The sequence below is a fragment of the Nyctibius grandis genome, chromosome 20, assembly GCF_013368605.1.
Source record: "Nyctibius grandis isolate bNycGra1 chromosome 20, bNycGra1.pri, whole genome shotgun sequence".
In the NCBI taxonomy this organism is placed as follows: Eukaryota; Metazoa; Chordata; class Aves; order Nyctibiiformes; family Nyctibiidae; genus Nyctibius; species Nyctibius grandis.
In genome coordinates, this window is record NC_090677.1 from 3,236,014 (window position 1) to 3,255,768 (window position 19,755).

At 39.9% G+C, this 19,755-nt stretch overlaps 1 protein-coding gene across 4 annotated transcripts; it reads left to right on the forward strand.

Annotated features, from left to right (window-relative positions):
• The first annotated feature begins 69 nt into the window (after nucleotides 1-69).
• On the forward strand, nucleotides 70-19,664 carry UBE2D1 (ubiquitin conjugating enzyme E2 D1). 4 transcript variants are annotated; one of them, XM_068416540.1, is made up of 7 exons: nucleotides 70-145; nucleotides 8,468-8,531; nucleotides 8,628-8,659; nucleotides 11,468-11,545; nucleotides 11,805-11,910; nucleotides 14,233-14,326; nucleotides 16,950-19,664. In XM_068416540.1, exons 1-7 carry the CDS (start codon nucleotides 122-124, stop codon nucleotides 16,993-16,995), a joined length of 444 nt encoding a protein of 147 aa, XP_068272641.1. In that variant the 5' UTR covers nucleotides 70-121; the 3' UTR covers nucleotides 16,996-19,664. The 4 variants fall into 4 exon arrangements, with proteins under 4 accessions (XP_068272641.1, XP_068272642.1, XP_068272644.1 ...); XM_068416543.1 differs by lacking the exon at nucleotides 70-145 and adding an exon at nucleotides 1,817-1,883; XM_068416541.1 differs by lacking the exons at nucleotides 14,233-14,326; nucleotides 16,950-19,664 and adding an exon at nucleotides 12,201-14,200.
• Nucleotides 19,665-19,755: the final 91 nt, after the last annotated feature.

The window sequence follows — 19,755 nt, forward strand, 5'->3', positions numbered from 1 at the left end:
CGCCCCTCCCTCCCTCCCTCCCTCTCGTCCCGCCTCCCGCGGCGCGCGCGGATGCCGTTCCCCGCCCGCCCCGCCCCGCCCCGGCCGCGCTCCCTGTCGCCGCCGCCCGCCCCGCGCTCCCATGGCGCTGAAGCGGATACAGAAAGTGAGTGGGGCCGAGCCGCCGGTGAGGGGGAGCGGGAAGGGCCCTCCGCCCCGCTGCTGCCCGGCGGGGGGTGGAGGGTGCGGCGGGCCGGGCCGCGGCTCAGCGGGAGGCGTCGCGGGGAGCCCTTGTCCCCGCCTGGGGCCCGGCCTTCCCCCTTCCGTGTCCCCGCTGCCCTCCCCCGGCTCCGCGGGGTCGCCTCAGGGGGCGGAGAGGCCCAGCGCGGTGCGGGTGTGAGGTGAAGGGCAGCTCTTGTCCGTCCCCTTGGCAGACAGCCCCTTGTTTCGGGACCCTTCAAGGCCCCCCCACCTCAGTCAGTGTTTTAAACTGTGGTTAACAAACCCCGAAGCCGCGTGGCTGCGAAGTAGCGGCTGAAAGGCGAAATTGTGTTAACGGGTTATCTTTAGTAGAGGTGTAAGTGAGGGATCTGCTGCCAAAACGTTGCGCCCAGCTCAGTTAGCTCTGTGCCTGAGTGGTTTTCCACATTAGGAACCGCTGTCGGCCCACTGCTTGGTATGACCCCTGAACATAGCCCAGCTGGAGAGTTTTGGGGTAATATTTGTAAATTTGTTTTAATTGTGGAGTAAATTTCTATATTTGTGTTGTTTGGCAAGACCTAACTGGTCTTGTACAGCACAGATAAAAAAAGCGTTATGGATGGTAAACATAGTTGAGTTAACGTTAGTGCGTTGGCCGTGTTATAGAATACGTGGTGTTTTGTTGCTGTTGACACGACACGTTTAGTTGGCGTTTGTGCTCTCCTAGTTTAGTGACTGTGCTTTAACTTCTCATTCTGAATTCCTTCTTGCTATTGAAAAATGTTGGCATTACAGCAATAGAATTCTATAACGACCCGTTAACCCTGCAGCGAGCAGGTCTGGCATACCCTACAACAGGTCTGAAGTTATTTGTGTGGATTTCTACCAGAAGTTGGTAGTTAGGTCTCAGGCTACAAACATTATTATGCCTTTACAGGTAATTAGGGGAGATTTGTGTTACTTAATATCACGTATTTGTTATGAATGTTGCATTTGAACATTGTATCAAATATTAATAAATGCCTACAGTGATTTTTCTCTAGCAGTGAGTTCCGTCATGCTTCTACGTATTATGGAAATGCTTTGTGTTTTCTTGGCTTTTCAATTTCCTACCTTTTCTTTGAGTATCTCCTTACCCTTGCATTTCTAAGAAAAGGATTGTTCTGAATACCTTTTATTCCCTCTTGTTCAGTTTCATTCTGCCAAGGTGAACAGACAAAGAGCAAGCGGAAAGTCTGGTAACCTTGTAGTGTTTTTGAGATGGAGTGGTAGTTTGTGGGCTTCCAAATGAGGTCCTGATAGAACAGGATTGTTTTTCTCTTACCACATTCCCGGTGTAACTTTTCTTTCTGCTTTAGAGGCTTCCATATGTACTGGAAAGCCACAGCTTTCTTTAGCGTGGCATTTAAAAACTTTGTGTTCAATAGGTATGAAATTATGGGTAAACTATTTATGAAAGAGTATCTTTCATCCTGTTAGCCTTATTAGATTCTGTTTCTACTCTTTGACAGTGAAGAAATGCTTACCAGGATGCTGACTTCAAGGTAGTGTAAGATTTCCTGGTTATGCAATAACTTCTATCTGAAACACGAAGAGATTATCAGGGAAGGACCTTACAGAAGAGCTGAGAACTCTTCTGAGAGTTCATAACTGATTGCCTCTTGCTTCTAGTTTGCTGCAGAAATGACTGCTGCCTTTCCAGGGTAAGAAAAAAAATACTACTAGAGGGATTTGGCCAGCAGCGTGCCACTGCAGCAGTAGAGAAGTGGCAAGGAAATAGGATTGTTTCAAACAGAAAGTTAAAATGAAGGGGAAAAGTTTGAAAAGAGAAACTGTCTTGATGTCACTGTAATACGTAGAGCTTTCCTGAAAGTTAGGAAATGTCTTTGTATGATAGTGTGTTTATCCCATCTAACTTCCTGATGTTTCAGAGTGGCTGTAAAGGTTGATAGCTGTGTTGTATCTCAAGGGTAGGAAGGGATAAGATCTGGAGTAGGGGGAATGCTGTAAGGACTTCATAGTTTCACAGAGTGCCTGGAGGAACTCTTTGGAGAACAAAGCGCTGTCAGAAAACACAATGGTATTACTGGGGAGCTTGTCAGTCTAGACATACTGTCTCAAGTTAAGCTTGGGTGGTTTTAGGGTGGTTCAGACTTCTCCTTTAACACAGCTAAGGGATTTTGATGGCAAGTTTGAGTGTGTGTTCACAATAATTTTGAATATATGTGTTCAGGATGATAGATGTAGAAATGTTAGTAAGCATTTTTTGTCTCAGACTGTTCGGGACTCCCAGTTTCTGAATAGTATTGCCATTGTGATCTGTGTGGTTTCATCCCATCTTTCATGGATCTGCCTTGAGGGACTCCTCAAAGGAGGACAGCCTGCAGACTTCAAGACTATACACTAATAACAGAAAAAAGTATTGTGCTTGGGAGCTTTCTTAAACTATGAGCAACTGAATAACGAATGTGCTGATCATTGCACATGAGTGTATCAACTCAGTGCTGAGGGCAGAGGAGCAGTGAGGACACGAAGCCCTGCAGTGTAAGCACAGCCATCAGTGCCACCTCTGTGACAAATTCATCGCGGAGTTCTTGGAAGGATGGGGGATTCTTATGGGGGATACTTATTAATCTTAAGCTGAGCAGCCTGTATTAGTTTACCTTGTCAGTGATTTACTCTGCTGTAGCACGAAAGAGAGGCAGTATATTTCTACACTGTCAAAAACTTTAGGCTGGGCTCTGTGTGTGAGGTAGAATAAATGTTCTTTGGGGCCAGAGCTGCTTCTCTGTGACGCACAAATGAAAGAACAACCCACGTTTTTGTGGGCATTGCAGATTCCAAATGTTGCATGTTATGAAAACAAAACAAATAGTGTAGGTTTCAGTTGGGAAGGGGTATTCTGCAAAGAAGCCTTTATTGTTGCTGCCTCTGGAAATTGAGACACCACAGCTTTTGTGGAAAGTAGGAAATAATTCAGGCTGCCAGGTTATGTAAGGCAGCGTGCAGGTCAGTTCTGTGCAGAGCCATTTTTCTGAGGTTCCTGCTCAGAATCCCTTGTTTACGTATCTAATTGCAAGTTTGCTGTCCTGTCTCCTGAGGAGATTGTTTTCATCATAAATCCTGTACTTCGGGGTGCTCCTCTAGTGTTAATGAGGGGTTGATGTTACGCTTGTTAATGGCTCAAGCTATTCTGAAATACGTACAAAACCAGTATTTAATTTTGTTACAGGCATAAAAAAATGGATTTAGAAGAGATTTTGAAACCAGTGACGAACTACTTTCTGACACATTTGAAGACTGGTTTAAAAATAGCTGTTGTTTTTTATCTTGGTGCATAGTGCTTGATTGTTTTTCTCCCACAACTCAAAGAATAGAAGCATTCAAACATTTAGATACGTCAATGAAATATATGTCTGTGTGTTTCAGTATGTGTTTTGTATATGCATAGAGTAACAGGACATACAGACTCGAATATTTATATTGAAAATAACTTTTGTTACTTTGTTATAGTAAATTGACTCAGTAAACAAAATTTTATCAATCTTTGTGGTTTAGGTTTTGACTTTAAACTGTTGAGTCACATGCTGTATTTGGATGGTAATAAACATACTAAGGAGACTTCTTTTTTGGATCTGTAATATAAAATTTTTAATTTTCTTTCAAAACATCAGCTGTGACATCACAGCGATATTTTTTGTATTAAAACAATGTATAAAAATAGAAGGCATACTCTATAACTAAGGCTTAACTTTCTATTGAGAAATGTTGTGATAAATATTTGCTTTGCAATTACCAAATTTATGAAGAACAGAGAATCCTTTAACTAGTCCAAGTATAATCACTGGGGTATTTTTGACAGATGGTTCCAAACATTAATATAACAGCAGCAGTGTATGCATGAAGTTGGTAGGAAGTGAGTCTGTGGTCTGCAGTGCACTTTGTGCAAGAAATGAAGAACATAGCTGGCAAATATAAAAGCCTATATTTTAAATAACGGTGTGGAAAAGAGCTCTGGTTGTGGTTTTGTGTCACTTAGAGAATTAAAATAGCTTTTAGTGATGCTGCCTGCAGTTTATTTTGGGCTTCTGATAGTCTGCAGTCTTTTTTTTCTCACTTTTTTTTTTAACTGAAAAAAGGAGACATTTTTAGGGCTTTTTATTTTGTTCCGACTCATGCTTATAGCCGTTGAGTGTCCGTGAGTACTGTGCTGAGAATATTTATCTCCTTGTTATCAAAGTATCCTTTACAATCTTGTTCCAGTAGCTTTTTAGGAGAGAAGCCTGACTGCTCATGAAGCATGAGTGTTAAACTGCCCTTCCAGTCTTCACCAACTTTATACTTTTATGAAATACATCCTGTATTATAATTTGACACTGAGTACTAGTCTGCACATTCAGAAATACTTCTAGCATTTATAGCTTACCAAAGCCTGTGTTTTACATCCATTGATTGTTAAATTTTTGCCTCGTGCTGCCCGCGGGGCTGTTGTACAGTGTGTGTGGTGCAATGAAAGGTGATCATCTGGAGGCTTTGCTGTGCCCATCTCCAGTAATTGTTGTTCAGCATTTGTAGCCTTACGCTACTGTTCCTTTAGTAGCTACACCTGGTCACGGAGCCTGCTTGCTTTTGTGCTCTGCTGCTGTGCTGCAGTTACAAACAGGAGAAATAGCTGTAGCACCCATTCATTGCAACCAGTTAGAGGTATAGAATTAACAGTATTCTGTTCTACTCTGTAACATTTCCTATGTTTGAGCGGATTAGGAGATTTATTCCTACTGCTGTCCTCAGCCTAGCTGCTTTCTCCATACAAGTTTATCCTGGCTGTACTGGAGTAGTGTGGCATGTGTTGGGGCTCTCGATAGATGCTTTTATGCTGTGACATTCACCAGTGTTTGAAATAACTGATACTTCTGTTTGCATCTCTTGCAGACAAAATTTTGATTCTGTGTATTTTCGTAAAAGATGTTGCACCGGCGTACACTGCGGTTTGTAGTGTTGAGTTTCTCTTTTGAAACTGGATCTGCACTGCTTTGAGTTATAGATCCTGGTGGTTATACAATAACTGTTACACAGTTATACAATCCTGTTTGTAAGCCTACGTACAGCAAAGTCCTGCACCAACATTTTCTATACCAGAGACTAAAAATATTGGTGTAGACAAGGCCTTGGAGTAACCAGACCTGCATCATGCAGCTATATAATGATAATCCATAAAAAATGGACAAAACTGCTGGAACCAATTAACTTAAAATTACAGGGAAATCGTTAGTGTTGACTGTGTAACGCCTTACATGCAGTTCTCTTGCACTTCTTGGTGAGGTTTCAGCACATGGTGCTTTGTAACTCTCCAGCCTTGTCTCTTGACGCAGCAAGGTCTTGGGCTTGTTGTGAGGAGCAGCTTTGCTGCTTTGTACAGGGAATTCTTGTATTCAGCATCTCATTCTTTTGCAAATACGTAAAGTCATGAAGCAGTTTTTCTACATCTACTTTTTCAAGAGGATCATCACAACTGTTCTGCAGTGTTCGGCTCTGGACACTGGCAAGTCAATCTGACTCACAGGGGACATTCTGACTATCTCCTCGCACCATTTCAAAAGATACAGGAAAGCTTGAAGCCTAAATCTTGCAGTTCTCCAGATAATTTTGCTTTGAATATGAAGCTTAAACAGCATCATTAACAGTATAAAGCTGAGTAGTTCTTTGTTTTTATCACACCTTGGTCTGAGTTTCTGTACGTAAAGGCTCAAACTGTTAACACTGTCAAACTCAATTTCCAAAGTTTGATCACGTTACCATTTGTATTTTTAAACCACGTTAGCTTCAGTACATTATTTCTTGTGATTGGAAAATAGGGCTTGAATTTGCTCTGTCAGGATTTTGAAATTTGGTCTGGCTTTGTTTCCTGGTTGCAGAAGCTCTCTCAATGTATCAGTGAACATTGCTCTCATTTAGTGAAGTTGCTTGAAGAGAGCCTTTCCATCATTATTAGGGAAATACTAATAACAGGAGTTGATAGTTTTGGATCTCATCGAGGTCTGATTAAAAACATGGGTTTTTTTAATCACGGACAAAGTTCAGTGCCTTTAGCCTGAAGTAATTGAAAGTGTATACCTGAGGAGCCTTGCCCAGTTCCTACCAATTTTGAAGTACGTATGTACATATGAATGAAAACAAATTTGTGTGGGTTTTGTGGGTGTAAAGATACTGTTATAGACTTGCGACTCCAAAATCAAGTGCTTGCCTAGCAGTTTGCATGTGCGTAAGGGAATGTTTGCATGTATTTTAGAGACTTTCTGAAGAGTTTAAGCTACATATTTTTCCCGTCGTTGTCTTTCATTTAGTAGCCAGCCATGACTGCTATAAAACAAGTGATTTTTAGACTTCGAGTTCTCTGGTTTGGCTAATAGTCTTGTTTAGCTGACTTTTTTGAGTGTGTGTGCAAGACTTAATCTTCTCTTTCTAGGTTAGATCTTGAGTTGCAAATGAGAGTAGACAGTGGCTGTAACAGCTCTGCTGCTGGTAAGGCCTGTTACAACTCTTGTGACTCCTGGAAACCTGAGACTTGTTGACTCCCTTCATGTACTGGCAAGGGCTTGGCTTTGCATAGATTACTGGCTCTCTGTATCGCTCCCTTAGTGAAATTTGAATCCTCCGATTAAAAAGGGAACTGCACTTTTAAGGGGTTTTGCTATTGCCTTTATTAGTCAAAGTCTAGCCCGGAGTGTTGTTTCTGGACCAGCATATACAATTTCACCAGCAGAATAACGCTGAGGGCAGACAAGTAACGCTAGTTGGCAACCTGAGGTGTTTCAGTATATATCAAAGAACTGTCTCGTTTATTTTAAATCGCAAAAATTGTGAGGAGTGACTTTGGAGCAAGTAGAATATTACTACTCTATTGCCTGGCTCAAGATAACATCGCGGTGCCTTTCTTTGATTCAGGGCCAAGAGTGGACCTGTAAGAAGTGTGCCTGAATTTAGGTGCCAGGTCCATGGTAAACTGGGTCCCTCAAAGAGAGAATTGTGCGAGTTGAAATGTTCACTGGATGTTGTAAATGGATAAATATATCACAGCTGTTGAGAAGAGCAGAATTTTAACCCTTCCAATTGTACGTGAGGTCTCATCATGCTACGTACACAAATTCTACACTTGAGTTAAACTTAGTTCAGATTTAAACCTTGATTTTGGAAGTAGTTGTCTTGAGTAATGATTTTTTGGGTAGAAATGTTTCCACTGTTACTCCTTATGCTAAAATCAAGGAGATACTTGCAGGCCTGCTTATGTCTGTTGTTGACTTAAATGTGTATGTTTTGAGTAATTACTTGAGGGACTTAGGAACAGTGGTTTAGCACATCTTTTAGCTGATTTCAATGGAAGTATTTACACATAATTGTTAAACTTATCACAGCACAGTTCCTATCAGCTTAGAATTGGAAAAAAGTTGTTTGTTGTACAGTAAAATTTCAGACATCAAAAGTGGTATATTGAATTAAATGAAGAAAATGAACCAACATTAATGCCTGGCTTGTTTTGCATTTGATGTAGTGATGATAAATTAGATTACAAGCTGAGCTGGTTTTGTGTAATTAAATAATTTTAAATTATTTGGAACTGTGTGGACTCCTGTAAGAGATATAAATCTGTTGATCTGCAAAAGCTTCTCTGAATGCTTCTCTTAAATTTCATCTTTCCTGGGAGTTTTTCAGTAGGCATTTTGAAAAAAAGCATGCAGGGAATTAAATCAAGGTATGTTAAATAAGGTGTAAAGCTAACATCTTTCCTTTATTTTCTAGTTTACTTAGGAACCTTTATGTTATGTTCATATATCATCTCTAGGCAGACTGCAAGCATTTTATGAGCTAGTTTAACTCGGCTAGTGTACATAGATTAGGTGAATACAAGAAGCTTTTGTAAAATCAAAAGCTAAAGGAACTGTCAGCACATAAATTTCTAAATTAAGCAGTAAGTTTACAGACAAATCAAGAAACCCTTCATTTTCTTCTTTTTTTTTTCTACTTCCATATATCCAGCTTTTTATGAACGTGGCTATAACTCTTAAATACTTTCAGATATTTATTTATAGCACAGTGTTGTCTTTAGCTGCAGACCTATCTGGCAAAAAAACCCTTTCAGTATCAATGGGCATTTCAAGTGTTGATTTATTTAAAAATACCACAGGTGTATTTAATGTAATCTCTTTGCGTTCTCACTTTTGAAGTGATGCTGCTGAGTGGTGTGTAGGTTCATGTAGATGTCTTTCAAATATTTGTGTCTTTCTTATAGGAACTAAGTGATCTGCAGCGAGACCCACCAGCCCACTGTTCTGCTGGACCTGTTGGAGATGACTGTAAGCTCTTTGTAGTACACTGTCACAGTTGACCTTCTTTAGCTTACAAAAGAGCTCGGAAAAATCTCTAATTGTTCTATCTTTTTTGACTTCCAGTGTTTCATTGGCAAGCAACAATTATGGGACCTGTAAGTATATAATTCATGCCCCTTAGAAAGTAGACCTCGTTTCCCTTTTTGTTATGGAGGATTCACTTGGGTTTCTGTAAACACGGCAGTCAAATTCAGCTGTGCTGTGTGCAAATTAAAGATTTAGGGTCATATTGTTGTTCTTAGTAGTCTGGTACTAGTTTCTTCCTGTAACTGTTCAAAAATCCGTTCTCTTCATGAAGTGAGGGGTGCTGTGAATTGGTGATGTGGGCTGCAAAGTGAGAAGCCTGCTTTTCAAAGATGATAATTTCAATTTTGGAAGATTCATCCATCTGAAAGGAGGAAGAGTGGGTGTAATCCAGTGTTAAAGTTGGTAACTGTAAACAAAGGTGATTTTGAGGCTTTTAGGTAGAGCTTGTTTGATGGCTGTGATGTGGCTCTGACAAAAACAGATGGCTTTTGCAAACTGTAGACCAGCAATTGTGGGTACTTTGGGTTTTGTGTGACAAAGGTCTGCTTTCCTTGGGTTGAGGGAGATCTCTAAAGACCCCTTTTATAAGTCTTGTCAAGGAAATGACATAAGAAAGGACAATAAAGCCTAAGAACAGAAAGTTTGAAAGGAAAACTCAAAAGGGTTTTATCAAAAAGAATAAACAGCAACATGACCTAAGGGGAAAGGATGTTTATTAATATCATGGTAAGGAGTTTGTATTCCTGGTGTTTTCCTCCTGGACTTATTAATTTGGAAAGAGTCGTCTCTGGTTCAGGTTGGTGAGCTGAATCACTGTGCGAGTTGAAATCTTGAGATGACACTTAATCCATGAAGATGCAGCATCATGTGGTGGAGAAGAGGGGAATTGTGACTGCTTTGAGACTGGTTCTGCATTTTCAGCACAGCTGCTGTGAAGCAGCAAAAGATCAGTTACTAATCTGCCAGTGGTATGCTGGAGTCTGTTGTCCAACTTGTCAATGGCCCAGCAGCAACCAAGTTTTTCTGTAGGATACTAATGCTTTTTCCATTTTTCTAACTGTGTTCTTTCACAAAGTCATTCTGACCCATTCCCTTCTGCATTGCTTAAATGTGAATGGCAAAACAGCAAAGAAGTGAAGAGTTAACAAAAGCTTACATGCTGATTGCCACCAGTATTGTCTCTGTCCTCAATGACTCTGATCACCTGAGTAAGGGAAATACTGGGAAATACTGGCACATAAATCCCGACTTAAATTCCATTTTTCCTTCCAGCTTGTGATTCATCTTTCATATTTTGTAGTGGAAAATATTCTTTTCTTTGCTTCAGGTTCCTCAGATTTCTCTAGTTAAGGATATGAATGAGCATCTCTTGCCAACCTTTCTCAGCCATACCTGCTGAGATACAAGAAAAGAATGCCATCAGGATATTAATCCTTCATCTTGGTAATATAAGGGGATAGGAATGCACAACGCTGTATGTCTCCCGATGGCCTGAGGGAAGCATAGGGCTAAAGTTTACCTTCAGAATTCACTTCCCAGGTGTGGAAGTAAGGTAACCTCCGTCTGTGGGCATCATCACTTTGTTTTATATACCTTGCTCACAAAACACACTGTGACTTCACTTTGCCTTCTGTCTGACACCGAACTTGTCTCATCTTCAGCTTATTTTAACTTTGACAAACCCATTTAGTATGCATACGAGCAAGCAGTTCTTTCAAACCTCATTGGAAGTACAGTGGCAATCTCTTCCGATGTTACCTAACACTGACTTCTTAGCAGTACTATATATAACCTGCCTTACATTGCAGCGCTGTCTGCATTTTGGGTGTGTAAGACAGCATGTCTTAGTGGACCATTTGTGACTTTACCTCTTATATCCATATCTAAAACTGTAGGTTTTGCTCATTTCCAAGGTAAACATTTTATTTAAAAAACAGCCTGCCTTTGCATCCATATGAAAACCCAAAACCTTGATATTCTGAGGCTTTGTTGAGATTGGATTTCTGTGCTGCTGTTTTAAACTTACCAAGTAATGGGAGAGGTTTTCTTCTCCTTCCCTTAATCAGAAATTGCAGCACTGCTCTCTGTCATTTAGCAGTGAGACTTCCTCTCTCATTTTTCTAGTTGATAAATATGAAGGATTTCCTCAACAGATGACTGCAACAAAGTTATTTCTATCTATTAACTGTGTGCAACCTGGACGTAAACCTGTGCACATGTTCTCTAACAAAATGCATGTTCACAGATTTGTACAGGTCACAAAGATGTTGTGTGTTTTAAAACTCCCTGATGTCATCATGATCAACTGAATTATGTTGGAAAATCCTACTCTTTGCATCTGCAAAGAGAAACCACTTCTTAAGGTAAGTATATTTGTAGCTTAAGGTTGGAGGAGGATCAGAGCAGCTGTGGTGTTGCACAGAGACAGGATTTGGAAGACCTGCTCTGGGTTTCATGTTCCCCTCGGTGTGGTGGAGCTGAGCTCCAGGAGCACCTCGCAGCCCAGATACTGAGGAGGGAGCCAGTTTGGAGCTGATGGAGCAGCAGTTTTGTAGCTCCACCAGTCAAACACTGCTCCCTCCCTTTCTCTCCCCAAAAAGAGCAGCACTCGGTTGCCATGTTGGGCCACTGCAGTAGTAGCCATGATTGGCTCTACTTTAGCTCCGCAGGCCAGTGGGAGGCTTCAATTCCCTCTGTGCCTTCCCAGTACACAGCCCATAGTGGGCCATGGCCCACTGCATGGGCTGTGTACTGGGGAAAAAAATGTATTTTCTAAGATATTCACAGCTTTGGGAGGTTATCTGTGTTCAGCAGGGAAGCTACAAGTAACTGAAATATATTAATGTGTTTTCTTTGTTTTGTTTTGTTTTTTCCAGCCTGATAGTGCGTATCAAGGGGGAGTTTTTTTTCTCACAGTACACTTTCCAACAGACTATCCTTTCAAACCACCAAAGGTAAGCCCTTTCTCTCAAAACTTATCGCAATATTTTGGTCATATCTTTGTTTCTTAGTTGTTTGGGGCTTAATTTTGGAAGTTAAAACCAGAAAAGACAGCACTAGGATACATGTTCATAGTGGATGAGCAGATAAGACTGTACAATAAATTGTGTTGGCAGATCTAGTGTGACTCGAAGTGAAGGGACAACATTAAGGATTCCAAATGTAATGAACAGAATTTGATGTTACTTGTTTTTCATTATTTTTTTATTCCAGATTGCTTTTACAACAAAAATATACCACCCAAACATAAACAGTAATGGGAGTATTTGTCTTGATATCCTGAGATCGCAATGGTCACCTGCTCTGACTGTATCTAAAGGTAAACTCACAGGTTTGCGAATGGATTTATGGAGTTGCATACGCTGCCATGGCGCTTTTCTGTTGTATTAGTGCACTGTCTAAGGGTGGGAGTGAGAACTCATCCTGCATGTTACAGAAGTGGCAAATTCCACTGGAATTCTTGTTATGATCCAAGATCTTGCACAGTTTATTTGAAGTGTCATATTACGTAAAATACGATGTGCATGGCAAAGAAGTGTTCTAAAACGAGTTGGGTGAGATAATAAACGTCTGATTATTGTTGCCTGAAATGCAAATTCTGCATTATAGCTGACTGTGCATGCGGAACTGGGGAGAAACTGCTGAAGAGAGCTTCAAAATCAAACGAATTTGGATGTAAATGGAAAACCCTGATACGGATGTGTGTGGGCTTACCTGATTGCTTATTGATGGCTCTTTGGGTTGCCTGAGCATCCTTGCCTGGGCTAAGGTCTTAATTACACTTTATTTTAAAATGAGATAGATTGTTCTGGTTTGCATTCTTCTGTATGATGAGTATTTTGAAATGTGGCTGCTTTCAAAGTAATCAGTAGAAGATTTATTAAAATATTCTAGTCCTGCAGTTCAGCTTTCTCAAGTCAGGCACTTGATTTTTGGAACGTTAAGGTTACAGTTAAGCAGTTCTTTTGTTGTAGGCATTTTGTGTCGCTTCAGAAGCTGAGTAAAATGTGGGTGCTCCCATTGGTTTTTCTCACCCATCTTCAAAGTGCTTAGCCGCACTCTTAGTCATATTACAGAAAGTTCTCATGTGACTGAAAAGGTTAAACAGTATCCCAGCTCGCTATTGCTTGAGAGCTCTCTAAGCTGTGTGTCTTTTTTTAGAACGGTGTCATCGCGTTTGGTGTACAAGCAAGGAAAAAATTATTAGTCTTTGTCCAATGGAAATTGCTCTATGCAAGTGCAGTTGTTACACCTCCTTGGACAAGCAACCTCTGCTCATGCACAACAACCCTGTGCAGTAGTCTCACAGGCTAAATAAAATCTAAGTTTAATCCTGTTTCCTCATGTAATTGCTGGAGACATTAATCTTGTGTGTAGCTGGTATCAGCTTTATGCAGAAATTGGTTGGTTGGTTTATTGCTCAGCAAGAATTGTCTTGTTTCTAGTTATTTAGAAGGTATTTAGCACATGAGAGTTGGCACTTATGTTTAACAGTTGGCATTTACCGTGGAAAACTCTTAAGTTTTCAGATTTTCAGCACTTTTCTGTAAGTGTCTTCACTTTTTGAGCGTTCCTTCAGTTATAAAGAGGAGCATTCTGCTGGTCTTATGTGTTCTGATTTGACGTGCTTTTAACGTGCTTGCACGTTACATATTTCATAAACTGGGAATTAGCTCAATGGCTCATGGAAGTTTCTCCTTTATAGTTGTTGTTTTACTGAATCAAAGGATTACAACATACTGGTAGCACCTCTGATTGGTGTGACCAAGTATTCTAACCTGATTTTCTAATATTACTGGTGTATTTGGCACTTAATGAAATGAAATATATCAGTATGAAGTGGTTTGAACTTGCTACAGCTGGAAATAGGCATTAGTGTGGGCTCTCTTGTAACACAACAAAGCAAGGAAAAAAATCCTGTTCTAGAGCAGATTCTTATTGTAGCATCAAGTCCCCTTTCACAACGTGCTCAGAATTGTTTAACTGCGTCCTCTTGTATTCATATTAGTTATGAGCATAAAAATGGAAATTGCCTGAAAAGTATGGACTGAAAATGATAGAAAAATCAAACATCTTTGGTTCAATACCAGGAAATGAATATGGAATTATAAGTGAGTATCTGCATGTAATGCTGGTGAAGTATTTTCCCAAAACAGAAGTCATGCTTGTATCAAATTAAGTGAAATGTTCGTATGAAGCAGAGAGCAACTGTCAGCACAGAAGTGGAGAAGGATATGCACAAATAGAGTATTGCATGGCAGTGGAATATTAACAATATTAGTTATCTTAAATAATTGTAGATGGCAGGGCTTAGATTGATCAAATATTTAAACAAACTACAGACTACATAGTTACATATAATGTTTATAGGTTAAAATAAGGGAGAGAGATGATTACAAAAGGTACAGGTCCATGGACTGCGAGTTCTCTAGGCTACTATTAGGTGTTGTTTACTTAGGACCTAGAAAAATGATGCTATATAAACATTTCTGAGCAGAACTGCTGCGTAAAATCTTAATGCTAATGTGCATTCTCTTTCCAATCTCTCTCCTACCCCCCTCCTTCAGTGTACTGCAATATATAAAAGGATTATAGAAATAAAGCAAACTAGCTTGTTTAATCTAGTGTCTCTTTTATTTAGTTTTATTGTCCATATGCTCCTTACTTTGTGATCCTAATCCAGATGATCCTTTAGTACCGGATATTGCACAGATCTACAAGTCAGACAAAGAAAAGTGAGTATAACATATACATATTCATGTGTGTGGGACTTGCAGGTGGTTATCTGCTACGCAACCTTCTATCTTAACTTTTGAAGATACTCTTTTCATAGATTTCTACAGGATTAGGTTTTTAAATCTTGAAAATCCTGACCAGTGGAATGGCGAGCTGTAGGCATACACACCTGTTGGACACTTACTAGTTTTTTGTACTTAAAATTGTATAAAACCTTCACACTTTTGTGTTGTTTATTGTCATTGCATGAAAAAATCATTCCCAAATATGAATTATTTGTTGCTACTGTGCTACTCTGGTTGTAAAACCTGTGCCTTTAGTAAGATGTTAGGTATGAACAACAAACAGGTTTTTGACACAATTTTGTAAATGTGGGGCAGACTAATATTCTGCTCTTTTTAGCGCTAAGAACCGTTGTCACATTTATTGCAATTTGCAGCATCTTACAGAGAAAAAGAACCTCTTTTACTTTCTGGAACAGCTGTAGACCTTGCAGGAAGTTTCTGATCTTGGGTAGGTAACATGGACAGCACATAAATGAAGCATTAACATGCTTCTGGACCAAACCTGGTTTTGATTGGAGGAGTTTTAACGCTAAAAGTACTATACTGACTGAAATATCTATTCTGTGGTCTTGTAGTGCAGAACCACCTGGATTTCCCAAAGTTTGGTTTTAAGGCTTGTACTGATTTCTTAAGAGGTTGTTGCAGTGGTGGGTGGCAGGAAGCTCGGGCCCTTTATTCCACAGACTAGACTGCATGTTTTCCAAACGATTCCATGGAGGAAATACTACCTGTGTGAGATTGTCCATCTTTGCTGCTTTCTGCTGGTACATCAGCTACCTGCTTCTCCTGGGCTTACAAACTTCGTGCATGGAAAAGGTTACAGAATCAGTGATCCAGGAAAGAAATACTATTTTGCTTACCACGGGGAGATTTTGTTGAACTCTGCTGCTATAGGTGTTTTGAGCACAATCCGGGATGTAGCCTACAGTCTATATGTAGTCTACAGTCTATAAGCGTGGCCTGAGCTGTCTTCTGTAACAGGGTTTTAGCACCTGTGGATTTTCTAGGTGTGTGTGGCATTAAGAGAGACTGAAACACAAGATCAGTTTAGGATAGTAAACAAGGAGCAGGAGTCTCTAAGTTTTCCAAATATATCCAGTCCTAATTTGCCAAGAATGGAATAACCTTCCCCAAAATGAATCTGTCACAAACTTTCTGGTGGCCTTGACAATGAATTAAACAGTCACAGTCATGCAGCACATCCATAGACAGCCTAACCACCACTGGTTTATCTTCAAGCTGTGGAAAAGGTTATGGATTTAGTTTGGGGCAGGCTTTTTATCCTTGGTACTTAAGCCGCTTTTTGGTAACCTTGCTGTTAACTATTTTAGTTGTTAGACTCTTGGCTTCAGATTCTGTGGAATGTTTGTGATGGAAGCGTGTGGTCTAGTATTTCTCTCCCTAGAGTAAGAATTACTGAAATGGCCTTTCTCTGACAGTTCCATGTTCGATACAATCAAGTCACACAACCCACTTGTGAGGTGCTTGTACTGCAAAGCAGATAGCGTTTGAGCTGAGGATGTTGTGCCTCAGCTTCTGCCCATTTGTGTCGTAGCTTTTGTCCATCCACTTACTTAACAGTGATTTCAGCTGTTGTGCCTCCTGTTCATGAAGGAAGTGAACAAGGGATATTTCTCTGTCACCAAAACTTGAAATTTAATCATTGCTAGTGAAAATGAGAGAACGTGTGGTGTTGACGATAGCTTTATCTTCTTATGCTGATCACCTATTAAATTTTTTTGATCTCAGCTTGGTTTTAGGACATTAAAGATACGGCTGGTTACCCCTGAGCATTTATCTATGGGTATTTCAACCATAAGTGTATGATAGCATATTCTTAAGAACAAAACCAGTTAGTACATGAGTTGCTATACTGATCTTAAGATTTAAAAACTTGTCACTGTTTTCTCTGGAGGAGCCAGAAGAAAGTGAATCTAGGCTGAAGAGTGGAATGCAACAAATGTGAGGACCAGAGGGAGAGTTATTGACTCTCTAAGGGCATTTACCTTTGGGAGCGCTAGTCAGCTTCATACCAGAAGGAAAAGACCCAAGACTTAAAATCTAGTTAAAAATGCTTTTTCAGGAAATTTTCCTGTCAGGTTCTGAATTGCAGAAAGGAGAATAAAAAAATTGTGCCTTCTGTCCCCACCCTTTCTAAAACCAGTTAATGACACTGAATTTTATGCAACTAAAATGTGTGAACTTTGTCAGACTGTTAACAACATACACATTTAAGAATCATTAACAACAAATTCCTGTAAGGAAGAAATAAGGGAACCAGTTGTGAAATGCAAATTAAGTATGTGCAATGATACATATTTTAATATAAACCTGTGAGACTGGTTTTGAGTTTGAGTCTAAAATTCTTTGATAGGTAACCTTAGAAACTGAACGTACAGTGGGTATATGTTTTTTGGCTTTTAGAGTGTTTTAACGTTATTTGAATCAATGCTAAGAGGTGAAAAGCTCGATAACATCTGTATTAAGTAATCGTGTGGCCATTGTCAGTGTATCACTAACAGCTCTTCACTGTAATGCCTTCTTTCTGCACGTACAGATACAACAGACACGCGAGAGAATGGACTCAGAAATATGCAATGTAAACTTGTGAAGACTTTTTCGTATACCACAGAGTACTGTAAATTCTAGGCTTTTTTCAAAATTAGAAGGAAATGGAGCACAGTTTACTGTTTCGATGTCTCATGATGCCCCTTGAATTTTTTTCACCCACGTAAGCGTGTTTCTGGAGCAAGGGAGAACAAACTTCCAAAAATAACCTTATGACTGTGATAAGAATATTTATCCTCTTTGTACGCTTTGCAGAAGACATTTATTATGGTTTTTAAGACTTGGGACACCTGCATCTTCAGACTACGAGATCCATAATGCAGTTGTAAAGCAACCAAATTATTTTTGCTGGAAAAAGTAGCTGTTTTTATGTGATGAATACTGTATGTGTGTCCTTAAAGTATGTTGTCTGTTTCATGAGTGTGTTCAGATTTCGTTTTGTTAGTTCACTTATATAATTTGTATTTTTTTTTTACTGTATAGACTAAGTATTTTATTTACCACGTAAGTCATTTCATTTTAGACTTACTTGCTTGTGCACAGTATTGACATGATACAACTGCTAGTAATGAAAATAATTGGAGTATCCCACCTGTTAGGATATCCTAAAGACTGACTGCAGATTTCTTAAAACCTAAAAATGATCTTTGCACTGTACTTCTTTGTACGCCGTTTATGGAGAAACACTTGGTTTTGATTCTGTTGCATACTTGACTTAATTTTATTGCAATGTGAACTAATTGCACTGCTACGTAGAAAAGATATGTAACCATTTTGTTGCTATTCACAACTGATTTTTGACATGTGGGCAACATAACACTATCACAGACCTTTACAAATCTAAATGTAGCCTTTTCCATATAAATAAAATGCATTTTCTACTACTTGTCTTGGCTTTTTTTTAAAATCAGGCATATCCTTAAAGTGCTTGTTCTAACATTAGAGAATCAAAATGGGAAGCGTGCATGTGTCTTGCAGACAAAAGGGAAAATAAAGCCATGCATCACACACTACTTCGAGCTGCGTTGCAATTAATTTTTGTGCTAGCTTTAGCCTAATTTATTTAGCACGCTACGTCCGTTGTTTTACATAGGATTTCAACTAGTTTAATTACATCTGTATTCATTTATGGAGGAAATACCACAAGTGTTTGAACATCAAACCCTTCAGTTAAGGTGGTGTATTTGCAATATTGGATTATTACAGTAAACTTCTCACACTTTAAGCTAACTTTTCCATTAACTGGCACTGCAGTCGCTTCAGACTATGCGTGTGGAAACCCAGTAGTGCTGGAGAGGGGCAATGAAGTAAGATCAAAAGCAGAAGAATTTTTATTTCCTACTGTACATTCTTGATGGGTATCTGAAAATAAAAATGCGTGACTAATGTTTTCCTCTGTACCTTGCACGTGAAAGAAAAGTGACTTGCAGTTGGAAAATTTGACATCATAAAATACATTTTTAAGACTACAAAAGTATTTGGGTTTTGTACTGTAAGGAATGCCTCACTGGGATCTGGAAGCATGCACCGTAGGAGCTTTTATTCCTGCCACTGGAATGTTGTTATCTTCGTGCTTGCTGACTTACTGACCCTCACAGCATAAGTTGGTCACGTGGAAGGAAAATGTCACTTCTGTGCTACGGTTTTCTCTTACGATGTAATGATGAAACAAAAGATGGATGAAGAGTGGCTCTACTGATCTTAAAATGTCCTCGTTTGCTTTGGATTGTAAGCTGAATAAACGTGGGTTTTTTGTTATTGAGTGCTTCGTTATACTTGACCTAGGACGAGGTAGTTAGGAAGGCAAAGCCATTGTTTATACTTATTGCTAAAAGGGGTGGTAGAAAACTTTGACCATCAGAATGTGTTCCCAGAGCTTTTATGTTTTCTAGATCAGTAGTAATATGTTTGTAATAGAAATTATTTAAACGTTTGCGATATATCTGTATTGAACTGTGTGAAATGGGAGGTTTGACTTGCATCTCAGAATACTCACTCTTGTTTGGTTACTGATTTGTACTAGGGATGGTTTGCAGACGTTCAGACTCCAACCGGTGATTTTTCTGCTGTGTGCCCTTTCCATCACAGTGCAAGACCAGCAGGACGATAAAAAAAAAAGACTGAGTGAGGTATTCTGCCTACAGTGTGTTTGTATACTTTAAAAAAAGTCTTATGACCATGCTCTGTCTTTGATGATGGTCGTAGCAGTTCAGCCTTTCTGCTTTTGAGATGGTACCTGAGTAAAACACCCCATTACTTAAACTTCAGTCTTTCAAAGAGTTGGTCAGATTTCATCTGTGGAGATGAACATCTGCGCTCCTGCTCACTCAGCGTTCCTCTGTTAATGCTTTTTGTATAAACACTATTTTAGGGGGAGAAAAAAAATTATAGTTGAAGGGTTACTGTGTCCTGTGGTGTTCATTATGATGGAAAAAAATTGCATTATCTCCGCGCCCTGGTTTTCCCCTGCAGTCCTGCTCCAAGCTTCAGCGTCTCCTGTTCCAGGCACGCTGGTACCCTGCGGGCTCTGCCTTGGACACAGCCGCAGCCAAACGCTTGCTCTCAAGAGGAAATGGGTGAAACTGTACGGTTAGTTTTTTTGGCCACGGCTCATCAACTTGTTCTTAATTAATTAAATCTCTGTGTTGTTTTCTGCCTGCACGTACTACCCGCGGCCCCATACAATAAACACGGAAAAAACCTACTGAGCAGCTCGTGTGCCTTCCTCGAGGGCTGTAATGAGCCCCTCTAACTGAGCCGCGGGCCCGTGGCGGTGGGCGCTGGGGGGTTTAACC

Excerpts from the sequence above, each read along its gene's own strand:
- UBE2D1 (XM_068416540.1), top strand. The coding sequence starts at position 122 with ATGGCGCTGAAGCGGATACAGAAA. Across the intron at positions 146-8,467 it reads CGCTGAAGCGGATACAGAAA|GAACTAAGTGATCTGCAGCG; the intron begins GTGAGTGGGGCC and ends TCTTTCTTATAG. Across the intron at positions 11,911-14,232 it reads TGCTCTGACTGTATCTAAAG|TTTTATTGTCCATATGCTCC; the intron begins GTAAACTCACAG and ends TCTTTTATTTAG.